General features: G+C 45.2%; 1 protein-coding gene across 3 annotated transcripts in view; it reads left to right on the forward strand.

The window, feature by feature from the left end:
* The window catches only part of LOC110485181 (glutamate receptor ionotropic, NMDA 2B), a 139,610-nt gene extending 117,676 nt beyond the window's left edge, over positions 1-21,934 (forward strand). For all 3 annotated transcript variants that reach the window (XM_036941137.1, XM_036941139.1, XM_036941138.1), the window contains 7 exons: positions 2,390-2,543; positions 2,835-2,960; positions 4,141-4,370; positions 4,613-4,773; positions 5,942-6,129; positions 7,960-8,198; positions 14,286-21,934. In XM_036941137.1, coding sequence (XP_036797032.1) covers positions 2,390-2,543; positions 2,835-2,960; positions 4,141-4,370; positions 4,613-4,773; positions 5,942-6,129; positions 7,960-8,198; positions 14,286-16,625 — 3,438 coding nt within the window. In that variant the 3' untranslated portion in view covers positions 16,626-21,934. The remainder of the gene's footprint in view (positions 1-2,389; positions 2,544-2,834; positions 2,961-4,140; positions 4,371-4,612; positions 4,774-5,941; positions 6,130-7,959; positions 8,199-14,285) is intronic.
* The last annotated feature ends 1,982 nt before the right edge of the window (positions 21,935-23,916 follow it).

The following is a 23,916-nucleotide window of genomic DNA, read 5'->3' on the forward strand; positions in this document are numbered from 1 at the left end:
AAAACTCATTCTGAGTGACTTATAGACAGACGTTCCTCTTCCACTTCCATGTCACCAGTTTGTTCATCTGGGCATTAGCTAATGTCAGTCAGGTTAAGTACCTCACTCAAGGGTAAAGAGCAGTCTACCATGGAAGTCCAGTTTGTGTTATAAGGATGATGCGTAAACGACATTGGTCCCAAGGTAAGGTTGTTGTCAGCTCTAATATACAGCGGTAGCAGCAGCTGCACTGAGGCAGAGAGCAGCAGAGTTTTTAGTTTACCACTTGGTTCTAACTTCAGGAAAGTTCTAATGTTGCCCCTCACCTTGGTAACAGCCCAAAGGCTGTGGGTAAAAATACGTAGTGGGAGTTTACTGTAGCAGAGGATGTTCTGGTTGGAATAACCTTCCACTGTCATAGACAGGACTACATATCCACTGTCATAGACAGGACTACATATCCACTGTCATAGTCAGGACTACATATCCACTGTCATAGACAGGACTACATATCCACTGTCATAAACAGGACTACATATCCACTGTCATAGACAGGACCTCATATCCACTGTCATAGACAGGACTACATATCCACTGTCATAGACAGGACTGCATATCCACTGTCATAGATAGGACTACATATCCACTGTCATAGACAGGACTACATATCCACTGTCATAGACAGGACTACATAACCACTGTCATAGACAGGACTACATATCCACTGTCATAGACAGGACTGCATATCCACTGTCATAGATAGGACTACATATCCACTGTCATAGACAGGACTACATATCCACTGTCATAGACAGGACTACATATCCACTGTCATAGACAGGACTACATATCCACTGTCATAGACAGGACTACATAACCACTGTCATAGACAGGACTACATATCCACTGTCATAGACAGGACTACATATCCACTGTCATAGACAGGACTACATATCCACTGTCATAGACAGGACTACATATCCACTGTCATAGACAGGGCTACATATCCACTGTCATAGACAGGACTACATAACCACTGTCATAGACAGGACTACATATCCACTGTCATAGACAGGACTACATATCCACTGTCATAGACAGGACTACATATCCACTGTCATAGACAGGACTACATATCCACTGTCATAGACAGGACTACATATCCACTGTCATAGACAGGACTACATAACCACTGTCATAGACAGGACTACATATCCACTGTCCTACTACAGTATAATCCACATTGACAGTATATATTTCAGCCATTTAGCAGACTCTCTTATTCAAAGCGTATCTCACACTCTTAATGATCCCAGATCTGCACACGACGACCGCATGGATCACATAGATGCCTCTTGACTTACACAATGCACCAGAGCTGTGCATAAAAGAGAGAAAGAAGTCACTGCAGGGTTAAAGTTGGTCCTCTCCATTTTGTGCTGACTTCATTTTGCTCACTGGTGTCGGCATTGATGGAGGGAAGGCAGCTACTAATCCTCGTAATCCAAAATATTTGAGGCAATACTCTTGATTACGTGAGTTTGGCTTCAAACATCGACAGACGTGAACACAGAACACACACGCAAGAGTTCTCGCTCGCTCGCTCGTTCTCAGTACCACCCACACAGGTCACTTTCATAACGGAGAGAGTACAAGCTGTGGGAGGGAGAATACGGAAAGAGAGAGGAAGTGGGTACACTGCTGGACAGACTTGCTCCCCCTGGGGGACACACACACACTAACACAAACAAATCCTTGGCACGCAAATCTACAGACCACAGGTAAATGAAAAAGTCTCACCCCCCCCCTCTCTTTCCCTCCCTCTGTCATTCACATTCACACCTTATTAACTCAGTCAGTTCTGTCCCACTTTACCCCGGTGCTGTAGGGCCCAGGTATTTAGGGCTAAATATACCTGGAGAGATGAAGGGGCACGAAGGGAGGGATGGAAAGCAGGCAGGAGAGAGAGGAGGAGGCAATGGGGTGGCTATTTCAAGCTGCCATGACCCACTCTGCTAACCCAATTCTCCCTCCCTCGTTCTGTCTCCCTCCCCCCTCGTTCTCTCTCTCTCTCCCTCCCTCCCTCGTTCTCTCTCTCCCTCCCCTCCCTCGTTCTCTCTCTCCCTCCCTCCCTCGTTCTCTCTCTCCCTCCCTTGTTGTCTTTCTCCCTCCCTCCCTCGTTCTCTCTCTCCCTCCCTTGTTCTGTCTTTCTCCATCCCTCCCTCGTTCTGTCTCTCTCTCTCCCTCGTTCTGTCTCTCTCTCCCTCGTTCTGTTTCTCTCTCCTTCCCCTCCCGCACTGTTGATCACAAGTCTCCACTTGGACTGTTCTTGATGTGTAGACACTGTCTCTAATTGACCTTTCTCTTTCTCTCTCCCTACCGTCTCTCTCTCCACCTCTCTCTCTCTCAGGTGGAGACGAAGAAGGCCCACATGGCTGTGGGCTCCCTCACCATCAACAAGGAGAGGTCAGAGGTCATTGACTTCTCGGTTCCCTTCATCGAGACAGGCATCAGCGTCATGGTATCCCGTAGCAACGGCACCGTCTCGCCCTCTGCCTTCCTCGGTGAGTGTGACCCACAAACAAACTCTGCCAACGCTGCCAACTTTACAGTATCACCCAAATGTTCCATCCAGTGTGCACTGAGACTGAATTATAATGTGCTTAAATCTCTCTCTTTCTGTCTGTCTCATTCCCCTCCGATATTTTCTTTCTTACTCCCACTCTCTCTGACTTCCTCTCCCTCGCCTCCATCTCACTCACTTTTTGTTTCTCTGTGTACTCTTCATTTGCATATTTTTATCTTACTCGCCCTTCCTCCGTTGGCCTTTCTCTCTCTCTCTGCCTCTCTCTCAGAGCCCTTCAGTGCTGATGTGTGGGTGATGATGTTCGTGATGCTGCTGCTGGTTTCGGCGATTGCTGTGTTTGTGTTTGAGTACCTCAGCCCTGTGGGCTACAACCGCTGTCTGGCCGACGGTAGAGGTGAGAGGGTCTGGCTCCACACCGACGCGAACATCTCTCTCACAATCGCACACACGCGCATACACACACACACATACACATTTTTCTCTTTCTCTTCCTCATTCTGTCACTTGCTCATTCACTCTCTCTCCCTTTGTCTCTCTCTCTCTCTCTCTCTCTCTCTCTCTCTCTCTCTCTCTCTCTCTCTCTCACACACACACACACACACGCGCATACACACACACACATACACATTTTTCTCTTTCTCTTCCTCATTCTGTCACTTGCTCATTCACTCTCTCTCCCTTTGTCTCTCTCTCTCTCTCTTTCTCTCTCTCTCTCTCACACACACACACACACACACACACACACACACACACACACACACATACACACACACACACTGCTTTGCACAGTGACCTTCCCCAACTCCCACATGGCAGCCAGTAAACCCTGATCACCCTCCTCCCCAGCCCCTCCTCCTGTCCTCCTTCACCTCTCAGAGCCGAGTGCAGGTGAAGTCTCTTCTCATTGATTTCAACACGCCTCCCCTGGATCTTCATCTATTTTAATGTGGGCCCTGTGTTTTACATGCATTTCCATATTCTCAGGAATCACATGTCAGGCCTGACAGGGATGGGCCCGTTTTTATTAAATCTCCCAGCTTAAAATAAATAATCAACGTCTCTCCATCCTATTCATGCCGGGACTATATTTAGAGACCATATCTTTTTTTAATCTCTCTCATCCTTCATGTTCTGGAGAATAAGACCCTCTTTCCTAAAGCATTGTAGGAGTGCTATTGTTAGCTGATCATACAGTAGTCTTGGGAATTCAGTGTTTGTGCGAATTGGATCAAATGTTGGACTAGTGATACTTATGGTGGCTACTTACAGAACAGTAAATACAACTGATGTGCCAAAAAGTATTATCATGATGGATTCAATCTTGTGTGGTAGTGACAGCACACATATATTCAACAACAATAGGCAAACTTAGTAGTGGACTAAAGCCTCATCTGCACTACAACACAGGTGTTTATCAGAATGACACAGCACCGTGGTCCAATCATTCGTGTTCCTCCAGCTTCCCTAGCCACATTGTGCTTCATGATCCTACAGCTAACCACAACATAACTACAACACTGAGACACCTCCCTGAGACCACTGCTCATTGTGATCACTACCTGTCTCTCCATCAGAGCCTGGAGGGCCCTCCTTCACCATCGGCAAGGCCATCTGGCTGCTGTGGGGTCTGGTCTTCAACAACTCTGTCCCAGTGCAGAACCCCAAGGGTTGGACCAGTAAGATCATGGTGTCGGTGTGGGCCTTCTTCGCTGTCATCTTCCTGGCCTCCTACACTGCCAACCTGGCAGCCTTCATGATCCAGGAGGAGTATGTGGACCAGGTGTCTGGACTCAGCGACAAGAAGGTAAGGCCTGTCATTAAACTTAATTTGTCCTTTACTCGCTCTTTCTTACTAGCTCTCTCCTCTCCTTATCTCACCTCCATTCCATCTCACTGTCCATCTTTCCTTGATTCCCTTGATTTCTATCTCTCACTCTGTCCTCTGCCTGCCACCACTTTCCTCACGCCATCATTATTTCTACACCTCTTCTCTCTCTCTCTTGCCCCGTCTGTGTCTCTCTCTCTCTCCCTATCTCCTCCCCTCAGTTTCAGAGACCCAATGACTTCTCCCCTCCGTTCCGGTTTGGGACGGTCCCTAACGGCAGCACGGAAAGGAACATCAAGAACAACTACAAGGAGATGCATGGCTACATGATCAAGTTCCACCAGAAGAATGTGGATGAGGCCCTCTATGGTCTGAAGACTGGGTGAGCAGGGGGAATGGGGCATTAGACTGGGTGAGGAGTGGGAATGGGGCCTCAGACTGGGGGAATGAGAGAATGGGGCCTTATACTTGGGGAATGGGGGAATGGGGCCTTAGACTGGGGGAATGAGGGAATGGGGCCTTAGACTGGGGGAATAAGTGAAATGGGGCCTTAGACTGAGGGAATGAGGGACTGGGGGAATGAGGGAATGGGGCCTTAGACTGGGGGAATGAGGGAATGGGGCCTTAGACTGGGGGAATAAGGGGAATGGGGCCTTAGACTGGGGGAATGAGGGAATGGGGCCTTAGACTGGGGGAATAAGGGGAATGGGGCCTTAGACTGGGGGAATGGGGCCTTAGACTGGGGGAATGAGGGAATGAGGCCTTAGACTGGGGGAATGAGGGAATGGGGCCTTAGACTGGGGGAATGGGGCCTTAGACTGGGGGAATGAGGGAATGGGGCCTTAGACTGGGGGAATAAGGGGAACGGGGCCTTAGACTGAGGGAATGGGGCCTTAGACTGGGGGAATAAGGGGAACGGGGCCTTAGACTGGGGGAATGGGGCCTTAGACTGGGGGAATGAGGGAATGAGGCCTTAGACTGGGGGAATGACGGAATGAGGCCTTAGACTGGGGGAATGAGGGAATGGGGCCTTAGACTGGGGGAATGGGGCCTTAGACTGGGGGAATGAGGGAATGGGGTCTTAGACTGGGGGAATAAGGGGAATGGCGCCTTAGACTGAGGGAATGGGCCAGCCTTAGATTGGGGGAATGAGGGAATGGGGCCTTAGGTTGGGGGAATGGGGCCTTAGACTGGGGGAATGAGGGAATGGGGCCTTAGACTGGGGGAATGAGGCAATGGGGCCTTAGACTGGGGGAATGGGGCCTTAGACTGGGGGAATAGGTGAACATGTATTCTATTTTCTTTTATGTATTTTTTAATATCTTAGTTTAATTATTCTCCTTGTTTCTCATTTAAAGCTCTGGTTTTATTCATTTCCCAGCACAACAGTGTATACCATTATACAGTATGTGACAACTGTAGCCCTTGGCAAAGCAGGCAGAAGTCTATTATCCTTATCACAACATTAGGGCTACTTAGCAGGTTAATTGGGATGAGTAGTTACAGTGTAAAGCTAGGCCAGAAGTGATTACTGTAAATTCTCTCGTTAGTAAACTGGACGCCTTCATCTACGACGCAGCAGTGCTGAACTACATGGCCGGGAGGGACGAGGGCTGTAAGTTGGTGACCATCGGCAGTGGGAAGGTGTTTGCCTCCACGGGCTACGGCATCGCCATCCAGAAAGAGTCTGGCTGGAAGAGACACGTCGACCTGGCCATCCTTCAGCTCTTTGGAGACGGTGAGATTAGCCCTCAGTTAGAATTACATACAGTTTGACGTCATGTATTTCAGCTAGGGAGTCGTACCATTTTACTGAGGGTTTTAACGGGGTTCTTTGATGGAAAACAGCCAGGTTTTTCCGGTCAGATTACTTGCCTTCATCTGAAGAGAAATGCAATAAAACAAAAAGATTGGGAAATTATTTGAGTGTGCTGTCGTAATTTTCCCCCATGGAATTGTAGCTGACTGTGTACTTTTGGCATACTTGCCAACTGGCTAAAATATAGAACACACAATCCTACAGGTATTGTGTATGTATGTTATATGTTGTATAGTAAGGCTGTGTCCCACCTTGTTTGAGCACCAGTCAGAGCTGCATTCAAAGCCATATAGAAGTCGTTTTTCTCTCTGCAGCTTGTCTGTGCTGGAGCCACTTTATCTGGGTGTGTTCCAGCCTGTCTTGAGGATCCTGGACCAAGGCCCCTCCAGGCCCCACTATAGTGTCCTAGTTAGAGGTGCCAGTAAAGCTGCTGGTGTATTCTACACTCTGTGGACAAGGGGTGTGTGTGAATGTGGGTCAGCCCTACGAAGACTGTGTGTGTCGGTCTCTGTGTCTGCCTACTGAATGTACAGGTGTGTTTGAAAGCTTTGTATAAGGAGTGTGTTTTCTGTATTTAGGGATCGGTGACAATACGTTATTGTGTATCTGTATAGTATACAGTTTCTTGTAGAATTTATCGTGTGTGAATGTGTGAATATGGGTCATCATCTTGTGCTGTCCCCTGTGTACAGCCAGCCAAAACTTAGCAAGTGGCCCTCAATGTCACATTGACACGCCCCAACATGCACTCCTCTCAGTGTGACCTAGATGGAGAAAGCGATCCTCACGTGCTGAGAGACCAGGGGCCTATGACGCGTGCAGACGGGGGCCTGGCTGGTTTGATGATGAGGCTCGCAGACAGTCACTTAGAGCATAGGAGAATGCCTAGGGCCCCAGGGAGCTCTGGTCTCGCAGACGCCACCGAGCCCCATCTCTCACACCAGTCGCCCTTGTCGTCCAGGAGCCACGCAGGCGCAGCAGGCAGTGGGCCCTGTGTTTGATCATCTCTGTGTGTGTGTGTGTGTGTGTGTGTGTGTGTGTGTGTGTGTGTGTGTGTGTGTGTGTGTGTGTGTGTGTGTGTGTGTGTGTGTGTGTGTGTGTGTGTGTGTGTGTGTGTGTGTGTGTGTGTGTGTGTGTGTGTGTGTGTGTGTGTGTGTGCGCGTGCGTGCGTGCGTGTTCATGCACGGTCCGCCAGAACTAACTGCTGCTGATGTTACACAAGGTGACCCACAAAGAGACAGATAGAGACTCTGGGACATGGCTGGACACGTAGACACACATATCATGCACGCACACTGATATTTCCATATACTCACGCGCACACATGGGTCTATTTGCTGAATCTGAAGTGTCCTGTCATGAATATGAAAACTGGGATGTATTCTAAAATTGTATTCATTAAATTGCCACCAAAGGCTTGCATGCATTAGCCTTTAAGTATTTGTCCTCTACAGTTTTAGGTATCATTTTCAGACCTATATTTTCAATTGTCTTTCCCTAACCCTCATCCCTATACCTTTTCTCTGCTCACTTTGCATAAATCTCCCGTTCCAATATTTATCCTCTTGCTACATCATGTCCTCCCTTCTCCACACCCTTCTCCTACTCCCTCCTTTCTCTCCCTCCACTCCTCCCTCCTTCTCCATACCCTGTCCCCACCCCTCCCTCCATCCGCCTGTTCCCGCTCTCCCTCCTATTCCCGTCCCCACTCTTCCTTGACTCCTCCCTCCATCCTGTCCCTCTCTCCAGGTGACATGGAGGAGCTGGAGGCCATGTGGCTGACGGGGATCTGCCACCATGAGAAGAACGAGGTGATGAGCAGCCAGCTGGACGTGGACAACATGGCCGGCGTCTTCTACATGCTGGGGGCGGCCATGGCTCTGTCGCTCATCACCTTCATCGCCGAGCACGCCTTCTACTGGCAACTGCGCTTCTGCTTCATGGGCTACTGCACGGGCAAGCCAGGCTTCGTCTTCTCCATCAGCAGGGTGAGCCAGTCCACTTCAGACACCCATAGTAACTGTCTGCACACATTCATACATGGCTGTTCTTCACTTAGGTTTTCTTCCTGTGGTCCTGTGATCTGCATCTGCGCCCTTTGGCATCTTTTTAGAGTTATGACCTTCATCATCAACCTCACATCCTCAACTTTACTGTCTCTAATACCCAGTAAATGAGAGTGCTCTATTCTTGGAAAAGGTAGTCCATAAGGAAACCTGGTCAAGTAGAAGGCTTATCGGCCCTGATAGTAGAAATCAGCATGTAGTTTATGTCCCCAGTGGCCAACCAATGCCAAACTCTGAGTTTAGTTTGAACACAGACAGCTTTCTTCTTTTGTTTTGATGCTAATGCCCGTTTCACATCCGGGGTAAATATTTACAAAATGTTGAGCCAAAATCAATTGTTCACTCAGCCAGAGAAATGAGGGTAGATTACTGGTTCTCCTGGGAGCAAAGTCACCCCGAGGTATTTGATTTGCAGTCCAACTGTTTTGACATGGCTCCAGTGTAACTCACCAAGGTGAAACGCTCGGGGTTAACCACGTGGCTCATGTACGACAGTGCCACACAATCCATTGCTCGTTTCATTTGAAAACCAGGGCAGAGGAAAAACAGTTGATTATTTTGTGTCTAGTGTTATAGTGTCAATTTTAGTATGTGTTTGTCAGTGTGTTGTTTGGGTGTGTATCCATGACAGTTGGCTTGTCATTCCAAAGACAGATTGGTCAGTAAGCGTTGATGATTAAACCATTAGCATTTGTATGAGAATGAGAATGAGGAAAATGAATGTTTGTATTTGTGTGAGGTTCCATTATGACATGTATTCATGATATTATTTCCTAGTTGTTGTGACGGTAAATATCTGGATGTGACCCTTGAATACAGTTCAATCTTAGAAAAAAATGTTCCAGAAGGCCTCTCCGGCTGTCCCTATAGGAGAACCCGTTTTAGTTCCAGTCAGAACCCTTTTTGGCTCCAGGTAGAACTCTTTTGGGGTCTTTGGAACTCAAAAAGGTTCTACCTGGAACCAAAAAGGGTTCTTCAAAGGGTTCTCCTATGGGGACAGCCGAAGATCCCTTTTAGGTTCTATATACCACCTCCAGAATATTCAGAGGAAACAACCCTCAATATGTTTATTTATTAGAATTCATCACCACATACCAGATTTTCAAGGGTCAATTAAACAACAATTGTCACTGATCCCTCCGGAACTTTCATCACTCACACCTGGCCCACTGATTAGTATTTGTATATATGTACCCTTTGGTTTCCATTGGGCTGTCCATTATTGTTCCAATGTCCGTTGGTGCGTGTGAGTACCTGTGCTGTGTGTTTTGGGCTTTCGTGCCCTTGTGCATTGCGTAGATGATTACAAGTCTCGTCCCGTGTGATAATCATTGTGTGCTTGTGTATTTATTACAGGTGCTCCTCGCTCTTTTGTTTGGGTTTCAACACCGTGTTTTGTGTACGCGTTTGTTTGGTCTTTGTCCCGTGCCCTTACACGGCACGCCGTAATTTGGGTCGTAATAAATAAAAAACAAATCATTGTTACCGATGTGAGGGAAAGGATGGTTTATTCTCTTTTCTCAATCCTGGGGTAAGGCTTCACATTGGTTCATTCTCATTTAGTTTGATATTTTCCGTTGACGCCCCTTTCCCTGTGCCACTGGATTGAAACTGTTTCTTAATTTCACGGCATACTCCAATAAACGTTATTATTATTACCGCAATTAACATTTAAGATCAGCACTGTAAGAATGAGAAATCTGTCACAGCTGACTGGAGTCTAGTGTCCAAGCCCTTGGTTACAGTTTCCTCTGCGCTGGTGAAAAACAGTAAGCAGGGCTTCGTTAGCCGAGGTAGTAACACTGTAACTAATTCACTAACTAATTCATCACACTGATTTAGGAAACCATCTAATGACGTTAGCTAAGAGTTTAGATAAGTACTGTAAATATATTAAACCTAATTGCTGCATCTTTAAATGATCACATGGTAGTATTATTTGCAATAAAGCCACATATAGGCTACTCAAGGACAGGGCAGCTAGTGAATCGTTGATTTTGAAACCACATGTACACTCTTGTAATAATGTATAGATTGTAGGTGCCTCCATGACTTTACATTTCTAAGGCTCGGGCCAGAGCTATTACCATTCACACGTCCTTGCCCAAATACTCCCAGAGACAGTCTGGGAATGTTTACTTTATGTGGGCATGTGGAGTATCTCAGTTGAGTATGAAGCACCATTGATGATGCGAAGGCATTCTGTTGTTTTGTTGATTCATCTCTGCTAACAGCTCAAACGGAGCACACATGATGTCGTCTAACATTGCCAAGGGTTGAGGGTTGAGTAAACACAAGGACAGCATGTCACAGAGAATATGAGAGAGTCAGTAGCGGTGCGTGGGTAAAATCACTGGGGAAGCCAAGCCAGAAAAAAAAGCCACATTACAACCTATGTGTTGTGATAATTGCGTTTGCTCTATAACTTGTTAGTTCACATGCCTTGCCACTGTGATATAGGCCTAAAACCGAGACAATAAGAAGACACAGTGGCAGAATAAATTCAATCACACCTTTGTTTCATCACAAAACCAGAGAGCAACATCTGTCTGGTAAAGTCCACAAAGCATATTGAATGTAACAAAAAGCTACATGACCTGCAGCATGGTCAAGCAAGTTAATGTTTTCAACATTTTCAGACTACTAAACGACTATTGATTTAGAACCACGTAGAGTTCCCGCAAGTCACAAAGAAAAACAGGAGCTGCCTCCACTATTCCAGCACCATTTACACGTCAACATTTCAACACCATCAAATCACCTCTGCTTAGTCTAATACAGTGACAACTAAAAGATACCAAAAACGATTTAGTCCAATCAACAGAAGATAAATATGATGTGGCTGTCCACAATTCAGATTTGTGTGTGTAGAGAAACGCCAATGCCATCCTCCTCTCTTTCATGTTGACGAAACAGTCTATGACATACAGTACACACTTTTAGTTTATGTTGTCCTACACTATCTGGCTAAAATGCTTGCTCGCTAGCCCAACTTCGTTAGCTAACGTTAGCTAGTTAACATTAGCCTACTACGTCTTGCTACATATTGAACTTCCATCCTCTCAGTTCAGGGGCACAACAATGTATGAATTTATGGTTGGATCAGAATCACTGTATATTCATTGACTAGTACGGAGATTAAGTAAAACCACAAGTCCAAATCCCTATCTCCATCCATGGCTAGTTTAGAAAAGGGACAATTTTAGCTTGCTAGACACCGGAAGACAACAACACAACGAGATGCAACAATTCAAGTTGTTTCTGTCAATGACATATTGCTCTCGATGTGATGTGATTGGTGTGAAGCCAAATCCAAACTGGCTTCCCTTGACACTTTGTTTTGGTGGCCCAGGACCATTCACATTTGAGCTCACTCAGTTTACCTCAACACTGATTGGCTATTATTTTATATGTTGTTTTTTTTATCAAGGAAGGAAAAATGCTCGCTGGCTTCCATTGCATTCAATGCTAAGGGCGGCAACAATGTCATACTCTTTATGACCAGACAGCATCAGATACTGTAGATGACCTACACATACAGAGACAGAGGGGCGCTGTTTCGCTGATGAAAGAGTTGACAAGGAACAAGGTTGGCATCATGGTTGTCATGGCATCAAGGCTGAGAGAGAGGACAGATGACATGAAAATTACCCTGTTAAGGAATCATTGCCATTGGCCAGTACACCTTTGACCTTTAATGGCGGCCAAAGGGTCCTATTACCTCTGCTGTCATTTCCCAGACAAAATGTTTTAAAAATCATTGGTTGAGATTGATTTGATCCCACTCATCCATCTGTCACACCTCGTTCACCCCACTCTCCATTCATTTGTATTTCAATATCGTATTATACATCACAGGATGCAAATAGCACGGTTTGTCTTTCTGTCATCATTATGTCAGTGTTTCATGGCCTCATCCTCTCTCTGGAGGTTTATGTTATGGAGGTCTACAGTCGATGCCGGGGGTATTTATTAACTGCCACGGGGTATTGTTCAGCTGAATTCTAATCACATTGATTGAAGGTATTGACCGCTGAGACCCACAGGGCTTTACTGCATCTCTGTCATTATCAATCATCTCCCCATCCTCTCCTCTCTCCTACTTTCTCTCGCTCTCCTGTCTCGTATACCCACATACAGTAGAAATACGTTAGATGTATTACATTCAGTCCATGTGAATCTGTATTTTACCACTTAATGGAGAAACAATAAACAAGGAGTCAAATCCAGACTAGAAGTGGACACTTGACTTATCTCTGTTTACACTACCGGTCCAAAGTTTTAGAACACCTGCTCATTATTTTTAATATTTTCTACATTGTAGAATAATAGTGAAGACCTCAAAACTATGAAATAACACACATGGAATCATGTAGTGAGTTAACACAAAAAAGTGTTAAACAAATCAAAATATATTTTATATTTGAGATTCTTCAAATAGCCACCCTTTGCCTTGATGACAGCTTTGCACACGCTTGGCATTCTCTCACCCAGCTTCATGAGGTAGTCACCTGGAAGGCATTTCAATTATCAGGTGTGCCTTCCTAAAAGTTAATTTGTGGAAATTCTTTCCTTCTTAATGTGTTTGAGCCAATCAGTTGTGTTTTGACAAGGTAGGGGTGGCATACAGAAGATAGCCCTATTTGGTAAAAGACCAAGTCCATATTATGGCAAGAACAGCTCAAATAAGCAAAGAGAAATGACAGTCCATCATTACTTTAAGACATGAAGGTCAGTCAATATGGAACATTTCAAGAACTTTAAAAGCACTATGATGAAACTGGCTCTCATGAGGACCGCCACAGGAATGGAATACCCAGAGTTACCTCTGCTGCATAGGATATGTTCATTAGAGTTTACCAGGCTCAGAGATTGCAGCCCAAATAAATGCTTCACAGAGTTCACGTAACAGACACATCTCAACATCAACTGTTCAGAGGAGACTGTGTGAATCAGGCCTTCATGGTTTAATTGCTGCAAAGAAACCACTACTAAAGGACATCAATAAGAAGAAGAGACTTGCTTGGGCCAAGAAACACGAGCAATGGACATTAGACCGGTGGAAATCTGTCCTTTGGTCTGGAGTGCAAATTTGAGATTTTTGGTTTCAACCGCCATGTCTCTGTGAGACGCAGTGTGGGGGAACGGATGATCTTCGCATGTGTTGTTCCCACAGTAAAGCATGGAGGAGGAGGTGTTATGGTGTGGGGGTGCTTTGCTGGTGACACTGTCTGTGATTTATTTAGAATTCAAGGCACTCTTAACCAGCTTGGCTACCACAGCATTCTGCAGCGATACGACATCCCATCTGGTTTGTGCTTAGTGGGACTATCATTTGTTTTTAAACAGGACAATGATCCAATACCACTCCAGGATGTGTAAGGGCTATTTTACCAAGAAGGAGAATGATGGAGTGCTGTATCAGATGACCTGGCCTCCACAATCACCAGACCTCAAGCAAATTGAGATGGTTTGGGATGAGTTGGACCGCAGAGTGAAGAAAAAGCAGCCAACAAATGCTCAGCATATGTGGGAACTCCTTTAAGACTGTTGGAAAAGCATTCCAGGTGAAGCTGGTTGAGAGAATGGCAAGAGTGTGCCAAGCTGTCATCAAGGCAAAAGGTGGCTATTTGAAGAACCTCAAATATAAAATATATTTTGATTTGTTTAACACATTTTGGTTACTACATGATTCCATATGTGCTATTTCATAGTTTTGACGTCTTCACTATTATTCTACAATGTAGAAAATATAAATATTAAGAAAAACCCTTGAATGAGTAGGTGTCCTTAAACTTTTGACCAGTAGTGTAGATATTATTATGTTCCACGGTCTAATGTTCAACTGTTGCATAGGCTATGTACATGCCTGTGTTATTTATCAGTCTCTGTTTCCCTCTCATTCTCCTCAGTCTACTCTTAGAAGCCCTATTTTTAGTTCTCCTTTATTCTGCCTCTGACTCTCCCTTACCCTCTCTAATGCTGCTTAATGACCCTCTTCACTCACAGGGCATCTACAGCTGCATCCACGGGGTTCAGATCGAGGAGAAGAGCAGCTCAGCTCTCGACTCTCCATCGGTCACCATGAACAACACCCAATCCAACATCCTGCGTCTGCTCCGAACCGCTAAGAACATGGCCTCCCTGTCCGGGGTTAACGGCTCACCCCACAGTGCCCTGGACTTCATCCGTCGTGAGTCATCCGTCTACGACATCTCCGAGCACCGCCGCAGCCTGGCAGGTCACTCGGACTGCAAGCCTCCATACTTGCCGGAGGATAACATGTTCAGCGACTACATCAACGAGGTGGAGAGGACATTCGGGAACCTCCACCTGAAGGACAGCAACCTGTACCAGGACCACTACCTGCACCACCATGGAGGCTCTGCCCTGGGGCTCAGCGGCCCGCCACTTAACAGACCCCACAGCCTGGGCAGCAACAGCTCTCTGGAAGGGGGCATGTTTGACTGTGACAGTTTAGGTGGAGGAGTGGCACCCATCTTCACCACCCAGCCACGCTCTGCCCTGACCCACAGGAACATGAGTAAGTTTGACCTGATTGCCAGTCAGAACCCACCCTCCGGGCCGGGCTTCAAATCGGGACTGTCAGATCTGTACGGAAAGTTCTCCTTCAAGGGAGGGGCCTCTAGCTCAGGTTACATCCCCGGGCACGACAGGTACTGTGGGGGAGGGGGCAGAGAGGATGACGGAAACATCCGTTCAGATGTTTCAGACATCTCCACTCACACGGTCACCTACGGGAACCTGGAGGGCAACGCTAAAAAGCGTAAGCAGTATCGCGACAGCCTGAAAAAGAGGCCCGCCTCTGCCAAGTCGAGACGAGAGCTGGATGAGATTGAGCTGGGCTACCGGAGAAAGCCCTACCACACAGGCTACCACCACTACCACGGCCACCGCTCCTCCTCCCCGCCCCTACTGGCCTCCGAACGCAAAAGAGGAGGAAGCGGCAATGCAGGGAGCACATCCTACCTGTTCCGTGACAAAGAGAGTGTGAGGGATTTCTATTTGGACCAGTTCCGCCCCAAAGATGGTGTCCCCCAATGGGAACATGTGGATCTGACAGACGGTCCTGGAGGGGGGGGTGGAGGCGGCGGGGGGAACTGTACAAGTTTGGTGTCAGTGGACGACTTCCTGAAACAAAATAAACCCAAGAAATCAGAGTCTAAGAGTGGGGGAGGCACATCAGGGGCGGGGTTGGCAGGAGGAGACTGGGAGTGTCGAAACTGCCGTGCCAGCGGAGGAGGGGGCAAGCAGATGTCGATGCATGGCAGTGGGGCGGGGGAGAGGGGAGGCGGATACGGTGGAGGGGTTAGTTGTGGATCCTCGGGGGGTGGAGGGAACAGCCGTCCCAGCTCTGCCACCTGCATGCGCTGCGAGGGCTGCAAAAAGACAGGCAACCTGTACGACATCAGTGAGGACAACAACCACCTCTTGGAACAGATGGGGGGTGGGAAAGGCGGAGGAATGGGGGCTGTGGGGTTAAGTGGAGGCGCCCAGCCTCAATCTCAAGCCCAGCGTAGGAAGTCTGCCGGCTTTGGAAAGCCCCTCCGACGGCAACACTCGTGCGACACCTTCGTAGACCTTCAGAAAGAGGAGGCAGTCGGAGTCAGGGGGATCATGGGGGATCTAGGAGGGGGCGGTGGGGGCATGGGGGGTGCAGGAATGAGCGGGATGTTGCCTCCTCCCAGAAGTGTTAGCTTAAAAGAGAAGGAGCGCTATATGGAGGGTGTTAGCCCCTTCGCCCACATATTTGAGAGGCATGGAGGCTCAGAGAGGGAGAAGGAGCGAGACAGAGACCCTCTGTTCTACGGTGGTGAGATGGCCAAAGAAGCAGGGTCGCCGTTCGGCTTGTTCCGAGGTGGCGAGGGCCTTCACCGCCGCTCAGTGGGGGAGAGGGACATGAGGGACAGAGAAAGAGCCATGATGGAGGGCGGTGGAGGAGGAACCTACTCCTTATCCAAATCTCTCTACCCGGATAGGGTCAACCAAAACCCCTTTATTCCAACCTTTGGTGACGACCAGTGTCTCTTGCATGGTGCCAAACAATACTACATGAAAAAGCAACAACAGCAACAGCAGCAGCAGCAGCAGATGCCCCCAAAAAACAGCCGAAGTGACTTCCGGGGCTCCGTGGGTGTGACATCTTTCTTGCCAGCGACTGCCACTTCTGGGGTCATGTCCACCGTGGCCCCCAGGTTCCCTATGGACCTGTGTCTGGGAGGGAACCTCCACGGCTCCACGCTGGGTGTGGGGCCAATACAGCGCCCGTTCAATGGCAGCAACGGGCACGTGTACGAGAAACTCTCCAGCATAGAGTCAGACGTGTGAGAGAGGAGACTAGGTGGGGAGGCATGGAGGGAGAGAGGGATGGCATTAGTCCCGGGAAGTCAGGGATGATGAGGCACTACTGTCCACATTGCAACCGCAACACTTTTAACAAGGAAGGAGAACAGTCAGGGAAGAGAAGATTAACGACAGAATGGTGAAAATATTTGACAGAAGAGAGCAGGGTGAGTTAGAAGGGAAGATGGGGACATTCATGCCCTGTTATTTTGTTACAAAACAATGAATACAAGAGGTGACACGTGGGTAGGGTTATGTTAACTCTATTATTTATTTGGCCCTTGCCATCAATACACTCAAAAAGAACACAAAAGTGACACCTCAATGTGATATTGCAAGTTTGAGCCAAATGGCTCAGAGTCACACCTCCAGAGTGATTATGAAAAGGGAATGTGAGTGAGTAGGGAAGTGTCCATCTGGTCAAGTGTTATTAGAGAAAGGAGATGTTGTCATGACTCATGTTGATGATAGCGTCCGAAAATGAGTTTTTTGGAAGACGATGGCCGTGTTTACCCCCTGCACTAACTCTCCCTCTTTTTGCATCTACACGCTTAGAGAAAAGGGTTCCAAAAGGGTTATGTGGCTGTCCCCATAGGAGAACCCTTTTTGTTTCCAGGTAGAATCCTTTATGGTTCCATGTAGAACCCTCTTGTAGAACAGGTTCTACCTGGATCCTAAAGGGTTTTGTACCTGTAACCAAAAGCGATTCTTCAAAGAGTTATTTTATGAGGACAACCGGAGAATCCTTTAAGGTTCTAGATAGCACCTTTTTTTCTAAGTGAGTTGTTCTGCTCCCTTACACCCAAACAACTGTCTTTGACTCTTGTTTGCTATGATCATTCAATCATAAATGAAAATAAGATATTCTTACTGAAATAACAGGGTAAAACAACAATAATGTTATTAACAATGTGATTAACAAAAGTGATATTATGAAGTGCTTATGACTTTGAGTTTGTTTTATGTTCCTTTGATATTTCAATACTGTTTAATATTTGTTAAATTCTTTGTCTGCCCGATGGTGGCAGGAAGCTTGTTATCTAATTCAACTAACAAGCCTGAAGGACTGAGTGAAAAGTCATTAGGTCTCTTGTTTTTGTTTTAATGATATACAGTCCATGCTCATTCATTCATTTGCTGGTTGCGGAAAGATCTGGAAGGCATCATTTGCACAGTACTGAACGGTTCTTCTTTGTTTGAGGTTTCAAGAGGTTTCACACCCTGCTTCTGAACTTTTGTTGGTCAACAACTGTGAAAGACGTGTCTTGTCCTGAAGCAGATGGCTGAAGATACTGACTGAAGGACGAGCCTGAAAGGACTCCAGATGATGTGCACCCCAGAGAGCTCAGCAGGGCGTGATGTAACAGCACGATACGTAGGGAACAAGGTGTTAAGATGTGTACGATATCCACTTGTCTCGAAGGAAAAAACGTGCTGCTCTGAAACCAAGTCGATATTTACAGATGAGAGACTGTGGTGTGTTTCAAGACAACAACATGTTTGAATAACTAACACTTAACTTGATGTGGACGTTATTACACAGACATTACAATACCATCGGAAGTGCTTCATAAACCTGTCACACGTCCATACTAAAGAACACCACACATACTGTCAGACTGCTGTGCCTCATCTAACAAGCATTTGATCAACCCTTCTGGATCCAGGTTCCTAGAAAACAGCCAGCCGCCTCCTAGGCTCACTTTTTAACACACCACTTATCTCGTAAAACCCGTTGCGTTCACTCTCTGAAGTGAGGAAGGTCCATACAGGCTTATGAGACACGTTGAAGAAGCATTTGTGAATGCAGTTTTACTTCACGGCAGTCAGAGTGTTTAATGTGTATTATAGGCGTATGCTCTGTAATTCTAAATTGAACTCAAATCCTCTTAAAAGATGTTGTTGCCCACAGAAGATGGTAATGGTATTGATGAACGACTGAATGTGAGTCGTGAGGATGTCTCCAAATGGGACATTCCTCCTGTATATTGCACGGTACCCCCCCCCCCACAGACTTTCTGAAATACATGCCTTATCATATGAAACTGACTGATGACACAAGATATTGTACAGCACATGAGCCTTTCAGTTATTGAAAGGTTTTGTCTTCAATTAGTATGAGGTGTCATTAGTTCAAGGGCTGCAGGAAATTGTGTTTCAGTGCTGAATGGAGATTGAAGGTGCTGAGGGAGTAGATTGCGCTGAGTCATTCCTACTTCCAATACGATCAGACTGCACCTCTGTAATATGGAGGTGGAAGATGGAGGGGAAATGATTGAGTGACAACAGCTGTTTTCCTAGACCTGTTGATAACCTATTCATTTAGTCAGTACCGACTTCTCTCTCCATACTATTAAGATGAAACCCATCAAGTTAGCCTTAAATCAAACCGAGTCAACACCCCCCTGTGAATTACTTCACAAATGGACTTTTTATATACACATATTCTGGATGGTTGTCCAGTATCAGAAGGTTTGAAGAAGCAACGGAAAAGAAGTGGAAGAAATGAGAGTTATTATCAATCAACGTCAGCATTAGTATGTTCTCTATTTTCCCTGTAAATATATTTTGAAACTATTTTCCCTTTGTACAGTAGGCAGACAGTCAGGATGTAAATTTCAATATGTTTTACAACAATTTAAGAAATAAACAAAATGGTAATAAAAACATAAAAATACAAAAACAAAAATATGGAAAATATAGTTAAGACAAATATGATTAATAATGATAAGTGACATGATTGAACCTTTTATTTGCTTTAAATCTCATATTTACTTAATTACAAAAGTTCACCAATAAATATAAATATTATTTTTAGAATATGCTTTTTCTTATTTTCAGTAAAGTGTTGGAAATTGAGGATAATTTAGTGTAGACGTCTGGTGATAAGGGGGAACGTTTAGTTTAAGAGTCTTTGCTAAGTTTCCCTTGAATTGTGTTAGATTCTCTTTTAAGATAGGCTACTCTTCATGCTTTTACGGGACACACACAATTATCTATACGTTTATGTAATACAGTATCACATGTATACATACCAGTAGATGGCTTTTGCATATAGAGACTGTATATTGTGATCCTTCATTTAAGCAATCCTCATTAATTAAGTAATTGACTGCAAGATCATTTGTGTTATGTTGCCCTTTATTCAACTGGGATCTGATGCCGACTGCACTGGTGTTGATAGAGCCTACACTACACAGGCCTGACTCTTCCTCCTCATTCTGTGTATCTTTAATAAGGATAATACTGATATCTTCAGTGATACGTGTCAGTAGCACTGGGCACAACACATTGGACTTTTCCCAGTGTTGCTCTCATAATAACAGAGGATGGTGGTGCAGATGGGGTCAAAAGGAAATGGAAATGCAGTTTTTCAACCCTTTATAGAAGGATGAAATGTTTCTCATCCACGTCACCTAAACATAATGTGCAGATGGTTAGAAATGAAGGGTGAATCAAGTAATTCAAGGCAATGAGTTGACATCATTATGTTCATTTGGGTTCTTGTCAGAGAAAAAAATGATATCCTTTGTGATGTATTTATCCTTGATCAAATCTCCACTGTGTGTCAAACTGTTTGGTATGCATGTGTGAGGAGATATATATGTTGTCTAAGCCATTTTTTATTTATCTGCTAGTTTTTGTCTGAGCATTATTGCTTTCAGTAACTTTCGATCTGTTTATTTTCCAACTTTTTGGGAGAAATCATTTTAGCTTGGCATTTGTCATTCAAATGGATTCATGTCTAGAGGGTTTTTTCTGAAAATTGAAATTGAAAGATGTGTTTTCACTGCACTCTGTTTGGGTCTGCATATTTTTTATGCAACTCATGTTGATTTTTACTCATCGCAATAAACTGCATGATCCCTTGGAGTGTTTGTGTTGGAATCTACTGGTGTGTTGATTAGTCTTGAATGGAAGAATCCCTTTAAATGTACGGGCAAACATTGTGATAAGGATGGTCAGGAACTCTTCTTGAAAATGGCACTCTGGTCTTAACTGTTTTTTTCACTGGTTGGACAGGGTGGAATAAACTGATACTGTCGTACCCTTTACCACAGCTACTCTACGGACAGCAAGTGAGAAACAGCCAGCAGGGTTTTTTTCCCCCAAGGCCTTGTGGTCCCAGTTCCACTCTGCACAAGCATGTCAGTACACATACACATTTGTTTAAATGGGGTATGAAGCTAAATGCAATGTCACATCAGCCAAAGCAAGGAAATGCTCTGCCATGGTAGTGGACTGTAGAACAGGCCGATGCTATTGGGTGGATACTCCAGCTGGAACACATTGATCTAATATGATAACAAACATCACTACATCTACAACACTGGTTTATTCCTGTATTTCAAAGTTGAATAAACAACACTGGTTCCATTGTGTTTTTATTATAATATTTTGCCTATTGATGAAAAGGACTTACAGTTTTTGAACTATTTCATTTGTATAACAATATAAACGTTGATAGTAATAGTATTACAATTATTACATTGTGAACACAGTGATTGGTTACAGGCCTATTAAGGGTTAACATTGCAACTTGATGCCTTTTTTGTTGCGCTCTCATTTCTTGTAGATTGAATGAAAGTGGTGCACTGTGTGTGTTTTTGTGTGTATGCTCGAATGGTTGATCAGTTGTGGGCGCGTGTTTATTTCAGCATATAACCTGTACAACGGTTAGATTTTCTTTTGTCTTCATGATTAAGATTCATAACAGGACACATGTTATAGTAAATGTGGGTAACATTGGTTAAGGGGTTGTTGCAAAATGTATTTTATAAAAAATATTCATTGCTGAGAGTGTGTACAGACAGCCTGCGTTTTAGGGCAAGTTTGTGATCTTTCTTTACCGAAGCTGAATATCCTGATTGAATTAACCATGAGTAGGTGAAATGTAACATGAATAGTATCAACTGTATACATATTATTGTGGGCCATTATTTCTCCTTTTGTGGCCCTTTCTTTGAAATGTTACACCATTTTTACACCATTATACAAACAGAAAATTATATACAAATAAAGAATTGTACAGATTGTGTAAATATGAATATTTGAGAAAACATTTAAACTCATTCCTTAAATTTTTTTTTGTATGGAAATGATTAAATTAACCACAATAACAAATGAATAAAGTCATTGGATATTTGCACAAAAAAAATCATCATGGTACCTCTAATAAGGATAATACTGATATCTTCAACGATAAGTGCTAAAACATGACTTATTTCTCTTTGTACATGATGAACAAAAATTACGTGTTGAGTATTAATTAAAAAAAATGCCAATCTCACAAATTTGGGGATGAGTCTTCCTTTCTCTGCCCTTGTGTGCTCTGTACCCCTCCCCCTCTCTTTCTTTCTCTCCCTCCTGTCATTTTGAAGATTTGTCATCTCCCCTGTACCCCCTCAATCTTTCGTTTTCCATTTCCCTGATATATTTATGTTCCAGTAACGTTCAATCGCTTTTACTGGCAAGACATACTGAGTCTGTCTGCTCAGTCTACTGGACAGGGCTGCAGTCTCCCTGTCTCCCTTACACCCCGTCTCTCACTCTGTCTCCTCCTCCCTCTCCTCTTCCTCTCCCTCTCTCTCTCTGTCTGGGAGCTCAGCTTGACAGAGGTGGAAGGAGCTAGGACCGTGGGTGAGAGGTGGCAGCCCAGGAAGCAGGGCAACATGATACCTTGAGTTGCAACATGGTACCCACACTGCTGGCTCTCCACAGCACCTTACAGACCACAGCACCACAGTCCAGGCCCAGGGCTCCGGTTGCTTCTGTTCTCCACCAGATCTGTGACTGGTTCTGGTACCCTGCGTTCCTCCATTTTAATACATTTAAATACCACATGGTGCCCTTACTTTCTGTGAGAGACCTCCATAGTGTGAGCCCAGAGAATCTGTAGCTAGGTTACTGTGCTCTATTCATATAGAGATTGTCTCCCAAGCATTAACCTCAAGATGTAATTTTGCCCGGGCCCAGTAGGACCAATGGAGTCAACCTAAACAGTCTGTCAGGGACATTATTCTATTATACTATGGTTAGGAAATAGTTGTGGGAATGAACATGGGAGACATACACTCTTATAAAAAAGGTGCTATCGAGAACCTAGAAGGGTTATTCAATTGTCCCCATATGAGAACTCTTTGAAGAACCCTTTTCGATTCCAGGTAGAACCCTTTTGGTTCCAGGTAGAACCTTTTTGAGTTCCATGTAAAACCCTTTTCATAGAGGGTTCTACATAGAACACCAAAGAGTTCTACCTGGAACCAAAAAGGTTATCCTATGAGGATAGCCAAATAATTATTTTGGAGCAAAAGCACATGCCTGTGAATGTACACCTTACTCATGATTCTCAGTATCTCTGTCCCTCTGTCTGTCAGTTTACACATCCCTCCATACAGCCACCATGACACTCATCTCCCCATGTATCAGCTTCCTCTAGCATGTCTCTCTCCCCCCTCTTATAAATCTTTCAGTCAAGTTGGAAAGCAAGACTTATTAAATGATTAATAGCGGGGGCGAGGCATGAGAAAAAAAGGCGCAAGAGAAAATCAGGACTTTTTTGAAGCCCTCAGACGTCTGGGAGGAGGGGTGACGGGAGAAAGGTAGAGGGGAGGAGAGTGAGGGGGAGAGATTAGAGAGGTTAATGTAGGAGAGGGAACACAGAGGTGGACAGGCTGGGAGGCCAGGGCAGAGGCCAATGATCCAGTCAGAGCAAATCCCCATTCAGGGCTTGTTTGAAGGCCAAGCTTTCAGGGACTCTAATTTAACCCCATCTAACTGGCAAAGCTCTCTCTTGCCCTCTTTCACCCTCTCTCGTTCTCGCTCTCTCTTTTTTTCTCTCTTTCTCTCGCTCCTTATCGCTCTTTCCCTCTCTCTCTCTTCAAGGCCCCCATATAGTGTGTCACCTTGAGTTATTAGGATGGGGGGGATGGGGTGGAATAAAATGGAGGGAGACCTGTGAGTTACGGATGAGAGTCCACTGGATTATGGAGAATGAGAGGAGCACGAGAAAGGGAAAGAGAAAATATAAATGGGACGAGAGGTAAGGAGGACAGATGACAGCGGTGAAGATACTATCTCTCTAAGTCCATAATGCAGGCTGCTTTTTCAATGTCAACTCTTAGTTTATCCTGTAAACACATGTCGGTCTCAGACTCTCTTTATTAATATAGAATATGCCTTTATTTCTTTCTCCCCCAATACGTGTTGCCCTATTTTCTCTTTCTCTCAATGCCTGTCCTCGCTTCCACTGCATCTCACCCCCACAATCCCAGAA

The sequence above is a fragment of the Oncorhynchus mykiss genome, chromosome 13 (genome assembly GCF_013265735.2).
Source record: "Oncorhynchus mykiss isolate Arlee chromosome 13, USDA_OmykA_1.1, whole genome shotgun sequence".
In the NCBI taxonomy this organism is placed as follows: domain Eukaryota; kingdom Metazoa; phylum Chordata; class Actinopteri; order Salmoniformes; family Salmonidae; genus Oncorhynchus; species Oncorhynchus mykiss.